The sequence below is a fragment of the Penicillium nucicola genome, assembly GCF_028828085.1.
Source record: "Penicillium nucicola strain IBT 29836 chromosome Unknown utg000002l, whole genome shotgun sequence".
Taxonomy (NCBI): domain Eukaryota; kingdom Fungi; phylum Ascomycota; class Eurotiomycetes; order Eurotiales; family Aspergillaceae; genus Penicillium; species Penicillium nucicola.
Window position 1 is genome coordinate 492,556 of NW_026643126.1, and position 19,534 is coordinate 512,089.

At 49.9% G+C, this 19,534-nt stretch overlaps 7 protein-coding genes across 7 annotated transcripts; 4 read left to right on the top strand and 3 right to left on the bottom strand.

The window, feature by feature from the left end:
* Positions 1 to 155: 155 nt before the first annotated feature.
* atg2 (uncharacterized protein) lies at positions 156 to 6,735 on the top strand (the record flags this gene model as incomplete). The annotated part of the gene is made up of 3 exons (XM_057124366.1): positions 156 to 317; positions 458 to 5,680; positions 5,731 to 6,735. 3 exons carry the CDS (start codon positions 156 to 158, stop codon positions 6,733 to 6,735), a joined length of 6,390 nt encoding a protein of 2,129 aa, XP_056986525.1.
* A 1,926-nt stretch (positions 6,736 to 8,661) lies between these two features.
* On the top strand, positions 8,662 to 10,410 carry N7511_001942 (oxidoreductase, short-chain dehydrogenase/reductase family; the record flags this gene model as incomplete). The annotated part of the gene is made up of 3 exons (XM_057124367.1): positions 8,662 to 8,986; positions 9,047 to 9,129; positions 9,178 to 10,410. 3 exons carry the CDS (start codon positions 8,662 to 8,664, stop codon positions 10,408 to 10,410), a joined length of 1,641 nt encoding a protein of 546 aa, XP_056986526.1.
* A 554-nt stretch (positions 10,411 to 10,964) lies between these two features.
* Positions 10,965 to 11,981, bottom strand: N7511_001943 (uncharacterized protein; the record flags this gene model as incomplete). Its single annotated transcript, XM_057124368.1, has 1 exon — positions 10,965 to 11,981. One exon carries the CDS (start codon positions 11,979 to 11,981, stop codon positions 10,965 to 10,967), a length of 1,017 nt encoding a protein of 338 aa, XP_056986527.1.
* Positions 11,982 to 13,846: 1,865 nt separating this feature from the next.
* Positions 13,847 to 14,215, bottom strand: N7511_001944 (uncharacterized protein; the record flags this gene model as incomplete). Its single annotated transcript, XM_057124369.1, has 1 exon — positions 13,847 to 14,215. The coding sequence occupies one exon, from the start codon at positions 14,213 to 14,215 to the stop codon at positions 13,847 to 13,849; it is 369 nt and encodes a 122-aa protein (XP_056986528.1).
* Positions 14,216 to 15,293: 1,078 nt separating this feature from the next.
* On the top strand, positions 15,294 to 16,054 carry N7511_001945 (uncharacterized protein; the record flags this gene model as incomplete). Its single annotated transcript, XM_057124370.1, has 3 exons — positions 15,294 to 15,410; positions 15,464 to 15,566; positions 15,618 to 16,054. 3 exons carry the CDS (start codon positions 15,294 to 15,296, stop codon positions 16,052 to 16,054), a joined length of 657 nt encoding a protein of 218 aa, XP_056986529.1.
* A 754-nt stretch (positions 16,055 to 16,808) lies between these two features.
* On the top strand, positions 16,809 to 18,290 carry N7511_001946 (M20 family metallo-hydrolase; the record flags this gene model as incomplete). The annotated part of the gene is made up of 3 exons (XM_057124371.1): positions 16,809 to 16,924; positions 16,980 to 17,294; positions 17,351 to 18,290. 3 exons carry the CDS (start codon positions 16,809 to 16,811, stop codon positions 18,288 to 18,290), a joined length of 1,371 nt encoding a protein of 456 aa, XP_056986530.1.
* A 344-nt stretch (positions 18,291 to 18,634) lies between these two features.
* Positions 18,635 to 19,477, bottom strand: N7511_001947 (40S ribosomal protein eS10; the record flags this gene model as incomplete). Its single annotated transcript, XM_057124372.1, has 5 exons — positions 18,635 to 18,827; positions 18,880 to 18,899; positions 18,956 to 19,116; positions 19,187 to 19,236; positions 19,293 to 19,477. 5 exons carry the CDS (start codon positions 19,475 to 19,477, stop codon positions 18,635 to 18,637), a joined length of 609 nt encoding a protein of 202 aa, XP_056986531.1.
* Positions 19,478 to 19,534: the final 57 nt, after the last annotated feature.

Below are 19,534 nucleotides of genomic sequence, written 5' to 3' on the forward strand. Positions count from 1 at the left end.
GTCAACAAACGGTCGCCGCCTGACTCGGGTCACTTATCGCCTTTATCAGCTGCCCGGAACGTCATCGAACTCTCCTCCCTTCACTCCCCTCGGGGCTTCTTTTCTTCGATGATCTCCTCCAACCTTTGAAGCCAGTTCAAGGCTCTTCACATACGATGGGCTACTTCCTACCGTCGTTCTTTCAGAAGCGGCTGCTCAAGTATGCCCTCTCCCGCGTCGGACTGGTTGACACCGAGGCGTTGGACTTGGACAACTTGGGCATCCGCTGGGGCCAAAGAAGTACAGTCGAGCTCCGAGATGTTGGGCTTAAAGTAGAGGTGAGTGTGAAGTCACAAGTTGAAGAGCTTGGAGTGGTGTTCGATGTCGGGTGCGGGCCGCGGGGAGGAGGACCCATTTGTTGACCATCAACTATGAAGTGGAAAACGCGTGGACTGACGTTTGACTCTGTCTTGAATAGAAACTAGCCTCGCTTCTAAACCTTCCGCCATCGTGTGAAATGCTCCAGGCGAGAATCCAGCTCCTAAGAATAACCATCCCGGCCGATATCTACAGCAGCGGGGTCATTTGCGAAGCCAGTGGTATCGACGTGCATATTCGGTTATTATCAGACGAGTCGAGTCTCGGGAAACACGGGAAGGAGAGAGGATCCAAGTCTGCTTCGGCGGCTGTGCCTACGGCGACTGATCTGGCCCAGTCGTTCCTTGAGTCTGAGCCGAAGGAGGAGCGGGATGAGTTGAAGGCTGCTATTTCGTCACAGTCTCAAGTATTACAGCATGACCCCCTGGCTTACGGTGATGACGATGAGGATGAGCTTGGCCTCGGAAGTGAGACGACATCGTTACCGAGCTTTGTCGCCGGTTTTGTTAAGGGCGTTGTGGACCGGTTACAGCTCTCGATTAAGAATATTGCTGTCCGGGTGGATATGGAGCTGAAACAGGACGGGATGTCTAAAAGACAACCGGAAAACAAACCAGACCCCGTTGCGTGTCTGTTGAGTGTCGGAGAACTCGATGTCCACGGGGTATCTGAGCACACAGCCAGTCCGGAGGAGGGACTTCCTTTACGAGAAGGGAAACGACTCATATCGATCTCGGGCATAAATTTTGGGTTGATTTCGGACCCGATGGTATTTTCGAATTACTCCCGATTTGCAGCACCCCCATCGCCGATGACAACGCGTTCAAAGGAGAGTCAGCCGTCAAGCAGAGCGCCATCACCATCACATCCTTTACTGGATCAGTCGGACCCGGAACCCCTATCCATGACGCAATCCACTATATTTGAACCACCGCAAGATCTTTATCGTTCAAATGTTACTGGACATAGCTTGGAAGCATCTACTTTCTCCCATGGCCGTTTCTCCGATGCAGATTCCGAGGGTAGCCAGCATGGTGGATATGCTGACGACTCCCAGATTTTTGGAGACGATCCATTCAAAGACAATCCGGGGTATCTTGACTCGGTCATTGACAATCAATTCGATGACTTTAACGACGGGCAGCCGCCGTTTATACAACCCCGCGAAGATGTACTAGCACAAAGCGCAAGAAGTGACTCGTTCCCCAGACCGGAAAGCATGAATCTGAGCTACGATGCCGAACACTATTCACAAGCTTCACTTCGACCAGAGAGTCTTCACGTGCGCCATCTTTATGACTCAGGTCAGAGCCAGACGGGGTCAAACCCTCACGAAACAGTGCAGCCCGTGCACGATCTCAACGATTACGACGACAACGAATATAATGAAAGATCTCATATTAGCGCAGCGCCACAGCCTTCTCATACCTCTTCTCCAATCTCTGAACGTGGCAGTACAGATTCACAAGATGTCACACCTAATGCCGACCTCATGGAGTCTAAGTACTTCTCTCATGATGAAGCACAGAGTCTCTATATGAGTGCAATTAGTCAGGAACCCAACAGACAAGAGCCGAGTGAGAGTTTCATGCCAAACATGCCTGGAGCATGGGAATCATACAACTCCGCAGGAGACCAGAGCAGCGCATCTGGCTATCACTCTATGAACATTGGCTCAGGCAATACGAAATCAATTCCAAAGCCCAATGATTCAGATACCCCGAAGATCGCCGTTCCGTCACAGGAGTACTTTGTCGACCAAGCTCTAGAGCACCAAGAGCAGACCTTTGTGCACCGAGATAGAGCATCAACTCCATCTTCACCTGAAATCCACCGCATCAATGAAACCAACAAACAAGTCTTCAGTCTTGACAGAATATTGGTCTGGGTGCCATCTACTTTCGATCCTCCCGAGGAAGATGTGTCCAGTTATCATTCACCCAATCCATCCAGACAGAGAGCAGATAGCGATCTTACTGATTCCACCGTCAGCTTCCGTGATTCTGCAGTGGAAGATAGCCTATTCGCTTCCAAGGCATATGCCTCTACCAGGGCCGAGAGGCGATCGACCGATTCGCCCGCATCTGGAAGAGATCATCAGACCCCAGAGACACATCAAACGAGCTCTAGCACGAGTCTTCATGAAATCGCCGTTGAAGTGTTTTCAGCCTCTGTGCACTTTGATATTGCAACTGGCTGGCTCGTATCAAAGATAGGGCAAAAGGTCTTGCATGCTTTTAGCCCGGCTGAAAATGACCTTTCTGAGAAGCAGTTGCCCGAAAACCCACTACCCATGCCGCCTCTACATCTGGTCATCCATAATATTTCAGTCAAGTTTCTTGAACATGTCACCGGGTATGTCCATTCGCCGGGGAGAAGTGGCTCACCTCTGCCGCTTCCGTACAGCATGGAAGATGTCATCCTTCGTATCACAGCATCCGGTCTTAATGGTCGAATTCAATCTCAAAACTCTGCCTTGAAGTTGAAAATTGATGTGTGGAAGTTTGCGTTTGGATTTGCCTCTGAAGACCTCATCTCTTTCAACGAGACATTAAAGATGCGTGAATCTACTCGTGATACTGCGGCTTCTTCAGGCGACATCACGATCTCTCTAGTCAAGTCACCCAACCTGGCCAAGGTTGATATTTCGACACTGCCGCTCCATGTAAATCTGAATTTGCAGCGCCTGGAAGAAGTCTTGGGATGGATGGGTGGCCTGAGTACAATTCTTGAGCTTGGAAGTTCCATCTCATCGGTCTCAACTGTCAAGGGTGGTCAGCCACCTCCGAAGAGACGTGGCGTACATTTCGAAACACCTGCTCCTGCTCCTGACAAAGTGAAGAGTGATTCACCGCTATGGAAGGTCAACGCTAGAGTCGGTGGGATATTGCTGGACGTTATTGGGGAAACACATTGTCTTCAACTAACCACGACCGCTGTTAAAGTCGTTAGCAGATTTGAAGGCATTGGCATTCAAGTAGACAAGGCGAAATTGTTTGGACCGCTTCTCCTGAACGACTCAGCAGACGCTCCGGCCAAGATTACCCTTAACAACATTCGCGTTGAGTTCCTCTTTGCACCAAAGGAGCCTGATCTTGATCGTCTTTTGAAGTTGATTACTCCGTCAAAGGATAAATATGAGGAAGAAGACGATATCATGCTGGATACTCTATTACGACAGCGACGACAAGGCTCTGTTCTTCGTGTCACAGTGACAGGAGTCAAGGCTGTGATCTCTGATGTCAGCGGTTTAGAGCCTCTCTCATCCCTCGGCGTTGAGCTGAGCCGTCTTTCGAATGTTACCAAATATCTCCCAGAAGATGACCGTCCTGGTATTCTTACCCTCGTGTTGATTCGCGAGTTGACTGGGCATGTGCACATTGGTGGCGAGGTCGGTGACATTAACTGTCACCTTACTGACGCTGAAGTGGCAATTATTACCATGCCATCGTTGACAGCAGCTCAAGTCGGAACAATTACCGTGAAGCGGAACGACGACGAAGAGCTGGTTGGAGAGGCACTGTGGCCACCAAGCAATTTTGAAGCGGCACTCAAATCACGACCGCCTGTTCTTATGGCACGTTTCATACCTGATGAGATGGATCCTACGTACCGGATCAAGTTGCACAATCTGCTTGTCGAGTACAGGATACCATCTGTCGTGGCCTTCCTCGGACTCGGCAATGACAAAACAAGTGGAGACCTGGCTAGTGATATGGCCAACTCTATTGCCAATCTCGCGGAGCATTCTATGCCATCGCCATTGTCAGGGTCACCCATGAGTGGCAAATCCAAGTCACCAGTAAAGCCGCTAAAACTCTCCGTCGTCTTCAGAGATTGCGTCCTCGGCCTGAATCCTCGTAACTCCCCTGCGAAGGGTCTTGCTGTCCTTACCAACGCCAAATTCGGAGGCAGCATGCATGGAGAGGAATCTGCCGAAGCATCGTTGGATATCCGGAAGGCATCATTGATGATAATTGATGATGTATCCAACAACGGAAACGCTGGGAATCTCCACCAGCGTGAATCTGCTGTATCTCAAAGCAGTCAGGCCCAGGCGTATATAGACAATGGCTACGTTCCTGTTTCGTCCATTTCATCAGCAACAGCTGGCGTGAAGTTGGCTCGTCTTGGCGAGGATGGTACGAAGTCACTCGATGTTGAGTTGAGAGATGATCTCTTGATTTTAGAGACATGTGCAGATTCAACCCAGACGCTCATCAGTATTATCAATGGACTTCAGCCTCCGACACCACCCAACGTCAATGTCAAATATCGAACAGAAGTCATGCCTATTCAAGACATGTTTGCTTCCTTTACTGGGGATGCTTTCGCGGCTGATCCTCATCCCGATAATGACCATGATGACCTGACAACCATCTCTGAAGAGCCATACCAGGAAGATGAATTAAATGATGAGATTGAATACGTCAGCGATTTCTATCCAGTCAAGCGGGACTTTGCTGTTGCCGGTGGAAGCATGGAGACGAGTTCACATGAGCTTCTGGACAGCTTCCATTCCCAGTACCAAGTCTCTTCAAGCATTGGGGAATTAGATTTCCAAGATGATCACTTTGCAAAGAAGTCCGCTGTCGGTGGAACTGCGCATCGATGGGATTCCACCCAGAATACATACGGTCTTTCCAACGACACCAAGCTCCAGCGGAGTCCACTTCGAGTCAGAGTACGAGATGTGCATGTCATTTGGAATCTCTTTGATGGATATGACTGGCAACGCACCCGCGATACAATCTCCAAAGCTGTCAAAGATGTGGAGACCAAGGCTACAGAGCGGCGTGCCAGGGGTTCTCGGGTATCACCTTCAATGGACGATGAAGAGGAGTCTGTCATCGGTGACTTCCTCTTCAACTCGATATATATCGGCATTCCTGCAAACAAAGATCCACGGGAACTTCACCGAGAGATCAACAACGACATTGATGATCTGACAAGCGAAACTGGCAGTTATGCAACATCCACCACGATCACTGGCGCTTCCAGCCGCCAGGGTCGAACAAATTCCAAGAGGGAGAAAAAGCTGCGTCTGCACCGGAGCAAACACCATAAGATGACGTTCGAGTTGAAAGGTGTCTGTGCCGATCTAGTTCTCTTTCCGCCAGACTCAGAGGAAACACAAAGCTCACTGGATGTCCGCGTCAAGGACTTGGAGATATACGATCATGTTCCAACCTCGACGTGGAAGAAATTTGCCACCTACATGCATGAAGCTGGGGAGAAGGAGAGCGGAATGAGTATGGTTCACCTTGAAATCCTAACAGTGAAACCAATTCCAGAGCTAGCTGCGTCTGAAATCGTTCTAAAGGTAAGTTACATAAAGCATTTACTGTCCAGACCAACGGCTCATTTTAACAGGCTACCGTTCTCCCACTCCGATTACATGTCGATCAAGATGCGCTCGACTTCATGAGCAGATTTTTCGAGTTCAGAGATGAAGGCATCGAAGAGAATAGCACACCCGGCGACGTTCCATTCCTCCAGCGCGTTGAAATCAACGCCGTGCAAGTCAAACTAGACTTCAAACCCAAGCGGGTTGACTATGCAGGCCTCCGATCCGGCCGCACAACCGAATTCATGAACTTCTTTGTGTTAGACGGCGCCGACATGGTTCTACGACATGTGATCATCTACGGAATCTCCGGTTTCGACCGAATGGGCCAAACCCTCAACGACATCTGGATGCCAGACGTGAAGCAGAACCAACTCCCAGGCGTTCTAGCCGGTCTCGCCCCAATCCGGTCCCTGGTAAACGTCGGCAGCGGCGTCCGTGATCTAGTCGTGGTCCCAATGCGCGAGTACAAAAAGGATGGCCGGATAGTCCGCAGTTTCCAAAAGGGCGCCCTAGCCTTCGCCAAGACCACCTCTAATGAGCTGGTCAAACTCGGCGCCAAACTAGCCATAGGCACCCAGACCGTCCTTCAAGGCGCCGAGGACCTCCTCACGACCCCATCCGCCCTACCCGAAGATGACAACACCGACGAGGACGAAGCGAAGAAGATCTCCCTGTACGCGGATCAACCGGTCGGAGTGGTACAAGGTCTACGGGGAGCATTCAGCGGACTAGAGCGCGATCTCCTCCTCGCACGCGACGCCATCGTCGCCGTACCAGGCGAAGTAGTCGAAAGCGGCAGTGCCAAGGCAGCAGCAAAAGCAGTCTTGAAACGGGCACCGACGGTCATTCTCAGACCAGCCATCGGCGTTTCCAGGGCTGTGGGACAAACTCTGCTTGGTGCGGGCAATACTTTGGACCCGAGTAATCGGCGCAAAATGGAAGATGTAAGTGGTTTCACGAACTCCCGACCGTCCCGACTGGTCCCGACTCCGGGGCTGGCAGGGGTGTTCCTAACGGTTACGAGTTAAGAGTATGTGGCTGATCTTTTTTTTTCACCCCCACAGAAGTATAAGCGTCACTGAGTGCCGGCGAAGGTGGCTGGGCTTGCCCTTGTCGGATCGAGGAACCCCTACATGAAGCATCTCGGCCGATGCTGACCGATTTGAGTTTGATTCTTCGCGTGCTTATTTCTTATTTCTTATTTTTGATCTTTGATTTCTTTATTGCGTTGCTTATTCGCATCGATACCACACTGACGTTTGTAAATTGCTTGTTCTCTCGGTTTTTAGTCTGCATGACTGAGGAGTCCCGGAGTGTTGTGAATAAACTTGAATAAACTTGTTTAAACTCGGACATCAAAGTCAACCGCCCTATAATGACCAACGATCAATCTACAGAAATAGAAACTGAACCCGATCGCATGGTCACGGAACGGGGCACTTTGCCACTTCGTGTTGCGAGAAGAGGGTGTGGACTGTGTATAGAAGTAACTTTGGGCGATCACCAAACCCACCCGTTAAAACGAAGAACGTCTCTGCATGTGTGACGATCTCTCAACTGGGGGATGCAGTCGTACTACCATTGCGAATGGCTTGAGGATATGCATGAGTGCCTTGTGCCTACCCAAGGAACAAGGGACCGAAGACCTCTGTGAGGACCAGTTGCCAATTCCAAAGCCCGTACCACCGATCCAAACCCCTCCGAACCAACCAGGCGGTAGCGGACATGAATCATGAAACAAGTCTGGATGAACGGGATCGCCGATTCATGAAAAGATGCGAGCATACCCCATAGGGCATCGGCGGACAACACCGCCAGGAAACCACGAACGAGACGAGAGGGAAAAAAGTCTAACCCTTACCTCCGACTCAGGTACCAAGTTTCACGATATGGACCTCATGCAAGTACCATGCAGCGAGCAAGTTAGGGTATGATGCGTACATGCCGTACTCCGTACTCCAGAGCCTGCATCCCAACACCCTTGTCCCAGGCTCCGAGGCTGGGAACTGGATCGAGTGCGCGTATTTGCAGAAAATTCCCATTCGCCACTGGGCCCAGTGCCCGAGACAAATAGAGTAGTTTCATCATCCGTCCTCGAGGGTGTGGCCAATCAGGGTGGCTAAGTTGGTTTTTGCCCAATTGCTCGCCTCTTGCCTCGCTTTCAGCCTGGTCAGACAGGTGCTCGCTCTGGACGCCGACTGGATCATGGAATTCTGTCGTCGTTCATGTCAATGTGGTGTCTGTGGACGGTGATTGGGGGGAGGACTGCGGGAGGGTGTGGCACTAAGAGGGTTAGGGGCGCACTAAATCCTTTTGGAGGGAGATCTTAGATCCATGCAGGTGATGTGTGAGCTGTGGACTCCGTACGGACCGTACAAAGCTATTCTTTGTTCTTCTGGACTATTATCATTGTTTTTTTCTCGTGTGCTTGGATATCCCCGTTTCACCGACTTTTCCACTATTTGATAACTCGGATCTCGATTTTCTCTCTCTTCTGAATTTTCACATCATGACGTCTACATGAAGAAGTCAACCACGGTTCGCCAGACCCAGTGTTCCTGAGTGAGTCTGGACTCGTCCTGATCGGGAAACCCTTGTGGCCTGATTGGGTCTGTCGGCTTCTAGTTCTGGTCTTTCCATGTGGGTTTTGGGTAACGTGGATAAGGTGGACATGGTGAAGCCAGGCACTTCCGTTCATCCCGCATTCTGTGATTCTCAGACTTTAATTATCCTGTTTCTCCTCGTGAATCTCTTCATTTCAAATCTCTGTACCTTGCATTTTGTGACCGGTAAGAATTCCCCCTCCCTCCCCTTGCAGCCCCAATCTGACGAATCACTTCTAGTGTGGAGAAGTGGGTTCGATCTACGATATGTTAGTCTAAGCGACGAACACCTCCAGAGAACAAGCGCTATTAGGAGTACGATTAAAAAAGAAAAGAAAGACTCGTCAGATCATGAACGAGATTGAAAACTGGGAGCTGCCGGACAGCTATGTGCATGCATGTACGCCCCTGGATGCGAGGAGACCCATCAGATCTATCACGGGGTCATTATCACTCCATGATTGCCGCAAGTTACTTTCTGCGGATCCCGTCGATCATGCAAGTGGGAAATTGAAGCGAAAGACCGCGGCGTTGCATTTGAATAGCTCGCCTGCTCTTATTCCTTCTTCTGTCTCTATCTCCTCCGGCGCATCGACTCCTCCACTGTCGCCTTCCTACTCGCACAGTGTGATCTCAACCTGGAGTGAAGAGCCCGAAATCGGCAAAGCTCAGCCAGGTTAGTGGATTGATCACAGGGAATTTTGACTTTGGTTTATTTATTGACATCCCTACGCAGTTCACTTCCAGCCGCAATCCCCACGAGTGACGGTTGTCTCAGAGAACGGGACTCGTGTCCGGCCTAATAATAGGAAGCGATTGGTGAGTGGCCTGAAACACCATAACAAGGCAACGAGCTAACAAGAACAGAACACTTTTCGAGAGAAGCTTCAAAAGAACGCCCTGGCCCAGGCTGAAGCGAAAGCCAGAGATCAGCAAAAGTCAGACTCAATGCTGGCTCACACGCAGGCCGCTCCCACCGTCTCGCACGGTGGTGCCTGCTTTGAGATCTTGAATCCGCGCAAGTCGCTGGATCTTGCTCGGATCGTCTCATACATTGAAGATGTCGATGTACACGCCCCGTTCGACAACCGAGACTCGGCATTCTCTCTTGAGCAAGGACTCGACCGGGTGTCCCTGTCCCAGCTCACGGATGCTTCATTGCCATCCTTTTACTCTACCAACTCGCTATACGCTTCTATGCAACCGGATTGCTCTACCCCCAAACCCCAGGCAACGGATATCCCCTCGTCTTCGCCTGGGATCCGCGACCACGTCCGCTCTCTATCAGAATTCCCCTACAACCCACACTTCAGCCACTGGAGCCAATCTGTACAAGATGAGCCCGCCTCATACATCGACTTAATCCAAGATACAGACGCCGACACAGACAACGACACCAACGCCGACAACGACGACTACCAAACCCACCACTCAACCACATACACCGAAGGCTCAACAACCACCCCATCTTCAGAAACCAACCCACCAGCCCTCTCACACACAGAAACCGACTCCCGCCCCGTCTCCCCTTCCCAACAAACCTTCTCAGAAGAAAGCGAGATCGGCGAACCAGGCTCCCCAGTCTACGCCAACGGCGAATGGGCCCAAGTAAACGAGCGCGATAGAGGCATCTTCTACGAACTCGAACAAGATTTCAACACTCCACAAGAAACACCCCTGGCCACACCAATCAACTCCCCCCTCTACTCCCCCTTCGACTCAACCAACCCCTCGACCATGTCCGCATACCCGTACCCTAAGCCCCACCCCTTCACTCACACCAACCACTACTCAACACCCTCGACCCCAACCTCCTATTCACACCCTCCCTCCCCCTCAGACCCATACAGCTACGACCCCATCTACCTAGACCCGCACGTGCAGTCTGTCCTCGCAGCCGCCAATGCAGACACCATGGGGCTGAGGAGTGCGAGTGGATCCGCGCGCGCTCTGGAAGAACTGCAGCGCAGGACTGGGGAGCGGGATCGGGACTTGAGTCCCCGGTTTGAGTTTCAGAGACGGAAGAGCGATGAGCGGAAAACGTCTTTGTCGCAGAGGAAGGGGCTGAGGAAGTTCTTCAGTTGGAGGTCTGGGAATTAGATCGGCTTCTTTGCTGCTGGTGTTTGGGTTTTGTTGGATTTTATCGGATTCTGGGAATTCGATTACTTGGCTCTGGGAGTCTCTTGGTTCATTACTTGCGTTTTTGCGAATGCATGACTTATGAATGGGGGTTGGAGAGGGATATGGATATGGCGCAGATTGTTTGGATTGATGGACTGGACTGGACTCTTTTCCTTTGTTTTCTTCTTCTTCTTCTTCTTCTTCTTCTTCTTGTTTGTTGTTTCTACGAGACACTTTTTATTACTTCTTGCCCGAGTCTGAGACTCAGGTTGTATACATATATCACTTGCTCTCTTCCTTAAAAATATTACTTGCTTCATATATTTGACTCAACGTCCCTAAAGATTGATTCCATTCCAACAGAACTTGATCATCTTATGTGATCAGGTCTGGGCAATCCATGGATGTTTGCTCGCTGCTTACAAAAAAGACAATGCGCAGAAGTTGTACATATCTCTGGCATTAAGGTTATAATATATTCAATATCCAGAAAAAGAAAAGGGTATCACTCGACAAAGATATAAACAACATCCTCACTCCCTCTCAACCATAGAAGCCAAAGCAGCACTAACAAGGCTCTTGCGTCGAAGCCCATTATCACTCCTCTTTTTCCCAATCCCAGCATACCCACTCAAATGAGTCTTATCAACACGACTCGACAAAAGGGCCCCACAACTACTCTTCCTCCTAGCCCTCGCATCCGACGCCGTCTCCGGTCCAAACCTCGATCGGGCAAGCGTAACAGCCCTCCGCCGCGGCGACAATCGTGGCGGTAAATCACTCGGGTGGCAATCGTCTTCTTCACGCGATGGATCGCCACCTCCTACAGTCCCTTCCTCTGCTAATAGACTCCGCTGCATGGCTTCCACTTCAGATTGGTTACACTGTAACCTGGAAATCTGCTGCCGTTGCATCCTGATATCCTGACTCTGACTCTGGCTCTGACTCTGACCATGGCCCGGACCCGGGAGCGGGTGTGGGTGACTATCCAGCCCGAACTCGGGCAGATCGGACAGGAGATCCGGCGGCATAAATGTCGGACTTGGGTTTGACGACGCAGATGGCGATGAGAAGCCGTCTACACCAGAGTCATCTGAATGGTCTGTTTCCGGTGGAGTGAGGACGAGTCCGTGGCTGTAGCCGCCATACCGGGAGCGGGGCGTATATCGTCCGTCGTAGCCGTAGCCCCCACCACCCTGTCCTGGACCCTGAGCAAAGCGCTGATTGGGGGTTTGAAACGAGTAGCTGTCGCTAGTCGGCGTAGCGAGGGTATGCTCGTGCAATTTCTGAGTCAGTGTCGAGATGGACAGCCGCTTGTGGTCTGCGTCATAGGGGAAGGGGACGGAGGTGGGGGGTTGTTGGGAGCGGTGGAAGTGCGACGAGCGCGAGCGCGATATATTGCGGAAGCGGTGCGATTGCGGTGATGGGCAGCGGGAGGAAAGAGGCGAGATGAGGTTGCTGTCGCCGTCGACCATCAGGCGGTCGTCTGGGTCCAGGGCTAGTCGGGCAGGCCGTGAAGACGGTGATGTGAAAGAGAAGTTTTCAAACATGGTGGCTCTGAGTTGAAATAGCTGGACTTTCAGACGGATTGGTCTATGTGGTTGTTATAGAGTTGTCGAGGATCTGCGAATGAAGAACGGAGACCGGAGGCTGAGGCGGCTTGGTGCGGAGGGTGTCGAGGGTTTCGTGCCGGGCTAGAATGCACTGGTGCAAGGTATTGCGGGTGCTGGCAGGCCTGTTTCTCTATTTCTTAAACAAAGATCTCATGCAGATTATTTTGCCTCCGGCGAAAAAAAATCAAGTGTCGACCAGTGGTCGGGGAGGCAATTGCACGTGATCGGCACCAGACTGTGCCACATACTATAGTCTATCATCCTTTGTTTTGATCTTTCATGACTATGTTCTACTGATTTATTTTGAAATGATTGGGTTTGATCACAGAGAATCCTTTTTTAGGAATCCCCTAGCATATCCTGTAATCCCCATTTCTAGAGTGCATGTCGATCCCCTGAGTGGATCCCTAAGCCCTAGGTTGATCTGCATTCCAGGCGAGGCATGGGGTGAAATTAGTGTGAACTACTGGACCAATTGGCTGGATATTGAATTGAGGCTGAAACATATCATTCAATGTCTCGGTAATTTGTTTGATGGATTTATCTGACATGCAGGCTTCTGTTCTACCACGCTTCTGACTGCATGCACATTCAGCAGATATATCATCAGTTATATATCATAACGTCCAGCGTTGAACTATATCTAGTCAGTCCAATTTGACTCAAGATATGACATATCCTACAAAAGACTTCTTCTGGGGTTTCAGCGAAGTATCAAGACCAGGTTCTCTTTAATGCAATCGTCTTTAGAGCTTTCTGTAACGAGGAGCCAACGAATTCTATCATCATTGCCAACGACTGGAACTGATAATAATTACCCAAATGAATACTATTTAGGTGCCAATAATGGACCTGACTAGAGTTGGATAGGCAGATCAATCTCGCGTGACTGAGGAGGCCAGCACAGTAAATAAGACTAGATAGATCGGGTAATATGGTTAGAACTTCTTAGAGATACTTCTTTCATGATCCCAGGCCTGAATTGGACTTAGCACCAGGCTGTGCTAGGAAAGATCTCTTGCTTATCCTCGTGTCTCTATGTCAACGCTTGATTTACACATTTTTTCACACCACTTTCAAACTGTCTACCCTGGTCTTCAAAGAGCTCTCTCAAATCAGAGTATTGTCCAGTCCGAAATCTTTGAAACACGGGCCTAGCTACCAGCCCGCCAGTTGGTGGGTATCTTTTGAGGCAAACAGATCGTTAACTTACTCTTGATATTTTTCCATCTCCTTTAGATACTTGCATAGATCTAGAGACCTGTAGAGCTGATGGTCAGTCGTGATTGCACTATATATTAGATAGATTCGAGGCTAAGATATCCGTGCTGTTCGTCGATTTTGGTGGATTGCAGGTATTAGAAAATCCAAATATGCCTACTATCTATTTCTCTGTTCTTTGACACCTTAAAGTCACGTATACTATGGTTTCGGATACTGTTAGATGCCATGATTGATTGGCCAACGCCTTACAGTATTACCCAGGTCACACCCATTAATCACAATGACCAATAGTTTTTTTTCTAACGATGCCTATCAATACCTTGATCGTCACACAACGACAAATGTGACATAGGAACACAGTGCGGACCTTAATCAAGAGCTAAGTCCAGCATCATCGCAAATTGACTGTGCAATTCGACCAAGTAATCCACTTCGCAATTAAAATAAATCCTCAGGATTGCTCTTCTCGTTGGAATGGATAGTCCTTCCTTGTTTTTACAACCTACAGTCCGTTAGCATAGAGACTAATGTTGCCACTCATAAGTGAGCTTACTATCCTCAAAATTGATATCCTGAAATCACGGATCAATCCTCGAAACCGGTGCCTTAAGCACTGAACTGATTCCGACTCCACCAATCCATTCAAGATTTAAGTCAACACGACGATCGTTGAAAATGATGGAGTTCTCCAACACATAGCCTGTAGCTCTGTGATCTGCCGGTGCGGTCGAAAACACAGACTGAGGTTGTTGCTGCTGCACTTCCTGCTGTTGCTGTTGACTGAAGTCGACCACCACATTAGAACTACCAAGCTGGGTACTATCAAGCTTGGTATCATCAAGAGACAATCTTGAAAGTTCCTGAGCCAAAGCTTCTATATCAAGATCGACTTCACCAGAATTCTTCCGCTTGGTCTCTTCCCCACCGCTCGTGCCTCTACACGACATTGTGAGGCTCACAATCCGATCTCGATATGAGAAAACAAAAAGCCTCAACAGTGCACAAACTGTTGTCCTTCAGTCGGCGGGCAATGTCGAGAATTTCAGCAGTAAAGCCTGAAAACAAACAGACTCCTACCCTACGGAGGAGACCACGCAGACTTTATACATCACCATCTAGTAACGTGGCGTATCCAAGTACACTAAAGAATCAATGGCACATATGTGTGCTGATGTCAATCTGGCACAAAATGCCAAGAATTACTGCTTCTGGTAATTATACCAGACTCACAGGCTTTTGCCAAGAATCGCCTGATTAGTGGGCGGTCAGTTTCTGACCGCGCTCATACGAGCGGCAATACTGTACCGTTACCCGGTACTAACCCCTTCGGGTGCGCTAGCGCGCAATCCTCCTATCGTCGGGGGCCCCTCCACGTTACACGGTATCCCAATTTCTCCCAAAGGGGTAATAAAGTTGAGACTCAGGCTCAACTTTTTGGGGCAATGTTATATATGAAAGCGGGGCTTTCCTCCAAAAAGTTGATCCAATCATAGTGTCTGCAATAGCGAGGTGATCTAAACGTCTAACCGCGGCGACCTCAAGATCTGAGAGGATGACCTCAAGCTCCGGCCATCTTCTGCAGTGTTAGAGGAGCTGCTCAATAAACGATTCGATCAGCATGGTATCCGTTAAACGTTTAAAATACAAGATAGAAGGATACATCGCAAGTATATATTTGTGCCAAGAGACCAAAAAGGGTTAGCGGGTCAATAAGGTGCATCACGTGCATTGGAATGATCCACTCTCTATCATTAACTACGATGCGACAGAATATCGTTGGCTAGAGACGATAGTAGGTATCAGTAGAATTAACATGGAGCGTAGCCGGGAAGGCATTTTGCTTATTTGAAGCGGCTCATTAGGTCAAGCATCAAGAATCCTCACATGAGCATCTCTGCTATTTTCCTTTGCTTTACTCTGTCTTCTCACCTCACTCTGTCTTCTCACCTCACTCTGTCTTCTCACCTCACTTTGTCTTCTCACCACAGCTCTCCCCATCAAGATGCAATTCCTCAATCCTTCGACATGACTGAATCAGTCACTAAGGTCTCCGAGGATCCTGCACCTGCGATAAGTACTTCGAAGAAGAAGAAACAGAGTCTCAAAACACGCGAGGTATTCTGCGGCCAGGAGGAACGGGCTGTAAGTAAACCATATCCCATTTGATTCAATCCCTAGAAGATTGGATACTGAAGCTCATAGCTGTTGGTGCCCCAGCAGACCCAAGATGCAGTGCTAGCACCCAAAAAGAAGCGGGCCCGCAAGACCCCAGCAAGCAAAGCGCAAAGAAGAAAAATAGTACGTGAGATTGTTCTACTTAACATTGGACGGATGCTGATATTTTGGAAGAGGTTACTGCTAGTTCGACGGCTGACCAGCGTGTCGATGCGGCCACCGGTATTGCTGAGGGGAGCCCTTCGGAGTACGAGCTTGCGCCCTCGTTCAAACAACCTGATGAAGCCCATTGTACTAGTACTCCCACTCTCCCAGCATTGCCTGTTTCTGGAAGCTCTGATGCCGCTGTCATCCCTACTACACAGCCATCTATGGCCTTCACCACTCTAACCACCTCTGATTCCGTGATTGCTTCGGTTTCACCCACACTGGGTTCGCGCGATAACCACCCTTCAAATACGGTTGATGCCCTGTCTAGTCATTTGTCTGTCCGCGAGCCCCAGGAGTCTATTTTTTCGTCCGCAGACTATGAGTGGGAATCTCAACTACAGGATTGGAACCGGGATTTTGACGGCAAGATGAAGGAAAATCAAAATCAAGCACAGAGATAGACCTTGCAAACCCTGTCAATTGGAATACATTCATATTCTTACACTTCGGGCACAAGGCCTTCTTTTCAAGCCATCTTGGTCCATGTCAATCACGTGATAAACGAGGCCCTAGCTGGCGATCTTAATCTTGCCTAAGCTTCTGTTACGATCATTCTCCTGTTCATTTCTGTTCATTCCAGCTTATTGTAATATTGGAAGGAAATTATTATGAATAGTTACATTCTGAAGGGCTATGAAGCAAAACTCAGCATGTAGTTCCCGATAACACCGCTTGAGCCACTAGACGACTCCAAAATCAAAGGCACTATATTTACCCCAACCGCTAATCTCAAGACTCCAGAATCTGCATTAATCTGGAGTTCGCGAGCCAGAGACTATCATTGGAAATGAGGTCTTGGAAGTCAGTATGAACCAAAGTAAACTTGGATCAACGAGCCATATGAACAACTAGCCGACCTCGAAACAAAAGCATCAAACATGCGAGCAATGAAGATAGCAAATCGAGCAAGTCAAAGCCGGTTGGAGAAGTCGAAGAATTGCCGACGTTCCATGCGGGGTTGGAGTCGACTATCGCAGACTTGGCGGACCAAAGTCCGATGCTCTTATCAACGCTCTTCCCCTCTATAAAGGGCTCAGACTTGACAGCATGATGTGGCCTCGCAATTTACGCAGTAATATCCGACCTTGCATTCAGCTCCCGAACTCTGCCATTTTCCAGCCTATTCGCACTTTCTCTACATCAAAAGCTCAAGCTATGCTGACCACGGAGCTTTCCGAGGCGGAGGTCTCTGCCCTCAGAGCCAACAAAGAGAGACTAGCAGAAGACCTGCACCACTCCTGTCAATGGGGATATGGAATCAGATGGGGAGAGTAAGTGATTAAAAATTCTTGTTGGGATATGGCCGCTAATTAAGGCGGTTGATAGAGGTCCTACTGATACAGGTATGCAGCGTTTAGCGCTCTCGGAAGAAGACAAGAGTGTCCGCAACTGGTTCATCAAGACCATGCAAGATCTCAAATGTAATGTCACGGTGGATCAAATGGGAAACATCTTTGCTGTGCGCCCTGGCCGGAGAGCCGATGTACCTCCAACTTTCATCGGCAGCCACCTGGACACACAGCCCACTGGTGGACGGTACGATGGAATCTTGGGTGTTCTATCTGGAATTGAAACTCTCAAGACTATGAATGATATGGGCCTGGAAACAGAAGGTGGAGTTGGTGTGGTTAACTGGACCAAGTGAGATCCACACCAGCACATGTTCTTCAATCGGCGAGCTAACGATATTGCCACAGTGAGGAGGGAGCTCGATTCCCAATCAGTATGATTGCAAGTGGTGTGTGGGCTGAGAGTATTCCATTGGAGCAAGCGCATGCTCTCCAGGAGGTACCAACCGTTGCTTCGCTGCCGACAGCAGCATCTGCACCCGAGACCATGAAGAGCGCCTTGGAGAAGATCGACTTCCTAGGCGATGTTCCATGCTCATACAGGTCGACACCAATGGCAGCCCACTTTGAATTGCACATTGAACAAGGCCCACATCTTGTTTCTGCAGGTCAACGTGTGGGAGTGGTGACAGCTGTGCAGGCATACAAATGGTTCAGACTCAACGTTATCGGACGTGATACACACACCGGCACGACGGCATTTGAACACCGCGCAGATGCCCTATACGCATTTTCCCGTATGATGGTGCGAGCACGCGAGGTCGCAGCAGCCAAGGGCTGTCTAGCTAGCGTTGGTATCGTCGAGGCCAAGCCTGGTAGTGTAAACACAGTTCCTGGGTTGGTGAGCTTCAGTTTAGACATCCGTGGCCCCGAAACAGCACTTGTTAGCGAGGTTGAGAAAGAGCTGAGGTCCGACTTTGATGCTATCGCAGCAGCTGAGGGCGCTGGCATTGGCAAACCTTGCCGTGTTGAGTGGACTCTTGACTTCGATTCGCCAGCTGTCAAGTTCCACAAAGACTGTATCGACTGCGTGCAGCAGTCGGCACATGCAGTTGTTGCCGATGCGCCTGTTGCTGACACCAAATCGCTTGTGCGATCTATCATGAGCGGTGCTGGCCATGATAGTGTGTTCACCTCAAAGCGTGTTCCCACGAGTATGATTTTTATTCCTTGCAAGGATGGTCTGAGCCATCACCCCGAGGAATTCTCCACTGCTGAGGACTGTGCCACTGGAGCTTCTGTAATCTTGCAGGCTGTGGTTCGTTACGACCGGAAGAGGTTCATGTAGCTGGTTAAACCAACAGGATTGTATATAAGTTAGTTGGCTGCAAGATCAATATAACAACCGTAAAAGACATCAAGGATTTCAAAACTACGTAAAAAATCGACATAAAAGTAAGGCAGAGTTTGCCCTGGCAGGATCTACAATGAAAAGATATGGAATCAAAGATTTGTATTTTTATTTTGTTTCCTGTATCCCCAAGTCCCAGCAAAGCTGGGACGGGATCATGATGTACCGAGGATCAGTTCGTTTCAAGGAATCTTACTCCGAACCGAAACCGATCACACCAACAAGCCCCTAGGAAGACCGAGAAGTGGATGACAGGACACCAAGACCTCTTGTCTCAGCATTTACTGCTGGGGAGCAGCACCACGGCCACGGCCGAAGCCACCGCGGAAAGAGGGAGCGAACTCGCCGGGGGCACCGCCCTCCTTGCCACCCTCCTCGCGACGGCGGTAGCCGCCCTCACGGGGAGCACGGGGACGACGCTCACCGCGCTGCTCCTCACCGCCCATCATGCCGCGGGGGGGGAGCGTGGGAACGCTGCTGCTTGATGTGGGTGGCGGGGACAACCTCGGCGGGGAGGTGGAGCCACTCACGGAGGTAGTCCAGACCCTGATGTTCGATTAGTATGCTGTTTGGATTGTGTATCATGTTGGGATGGTTCGTACCTCGGGGGTGAGGGTGTAGTAGTAGTACTGCCACGAGAACTGGGTCTTGACATAGCCGCGGGAGTCCAGGGACTGGAGGGCCTTGATGACGAAGAGGTTCTTGGTGTCAATGTCACCGTGCTTGGGAAGGTTGTAGTCCTTCTTGGCCACGAGAACACCCTCTAAGAGGCAGGTTAGTAAATCCGTCCATGTGAATTGCGCGAGGCGTCGACGAGGGTTCTCGCTACATACCACGGAAGAGGTACTCGTGGATCTTCTTGCGGTCGTCCTTGGGGATAAGCCTGCGTCATTGTCAGTAAAAGGGTCCAAAATAAGCGCGATAGACATGTATACTCACATTGTCGCGAGTTCCTGTTGCAATTCGGGGAATCGCTTTGACAACGGCCGGAATAATGGTAGATTTAAATGATGGATTGAAAGTGGAGCTTCGCTGCGGAAAAGTGCGACCGGCCACTTCGAGCGCAGGGTTTGAGCCCTAACCAGAGTCTGGGTCGGGTCATGTGATAGGTCTTGCTGAGTCATCCATGGCTGAGCTCAATTTTCGGGTCATCACGTGGATCACGTAACTCACTTCGCCAT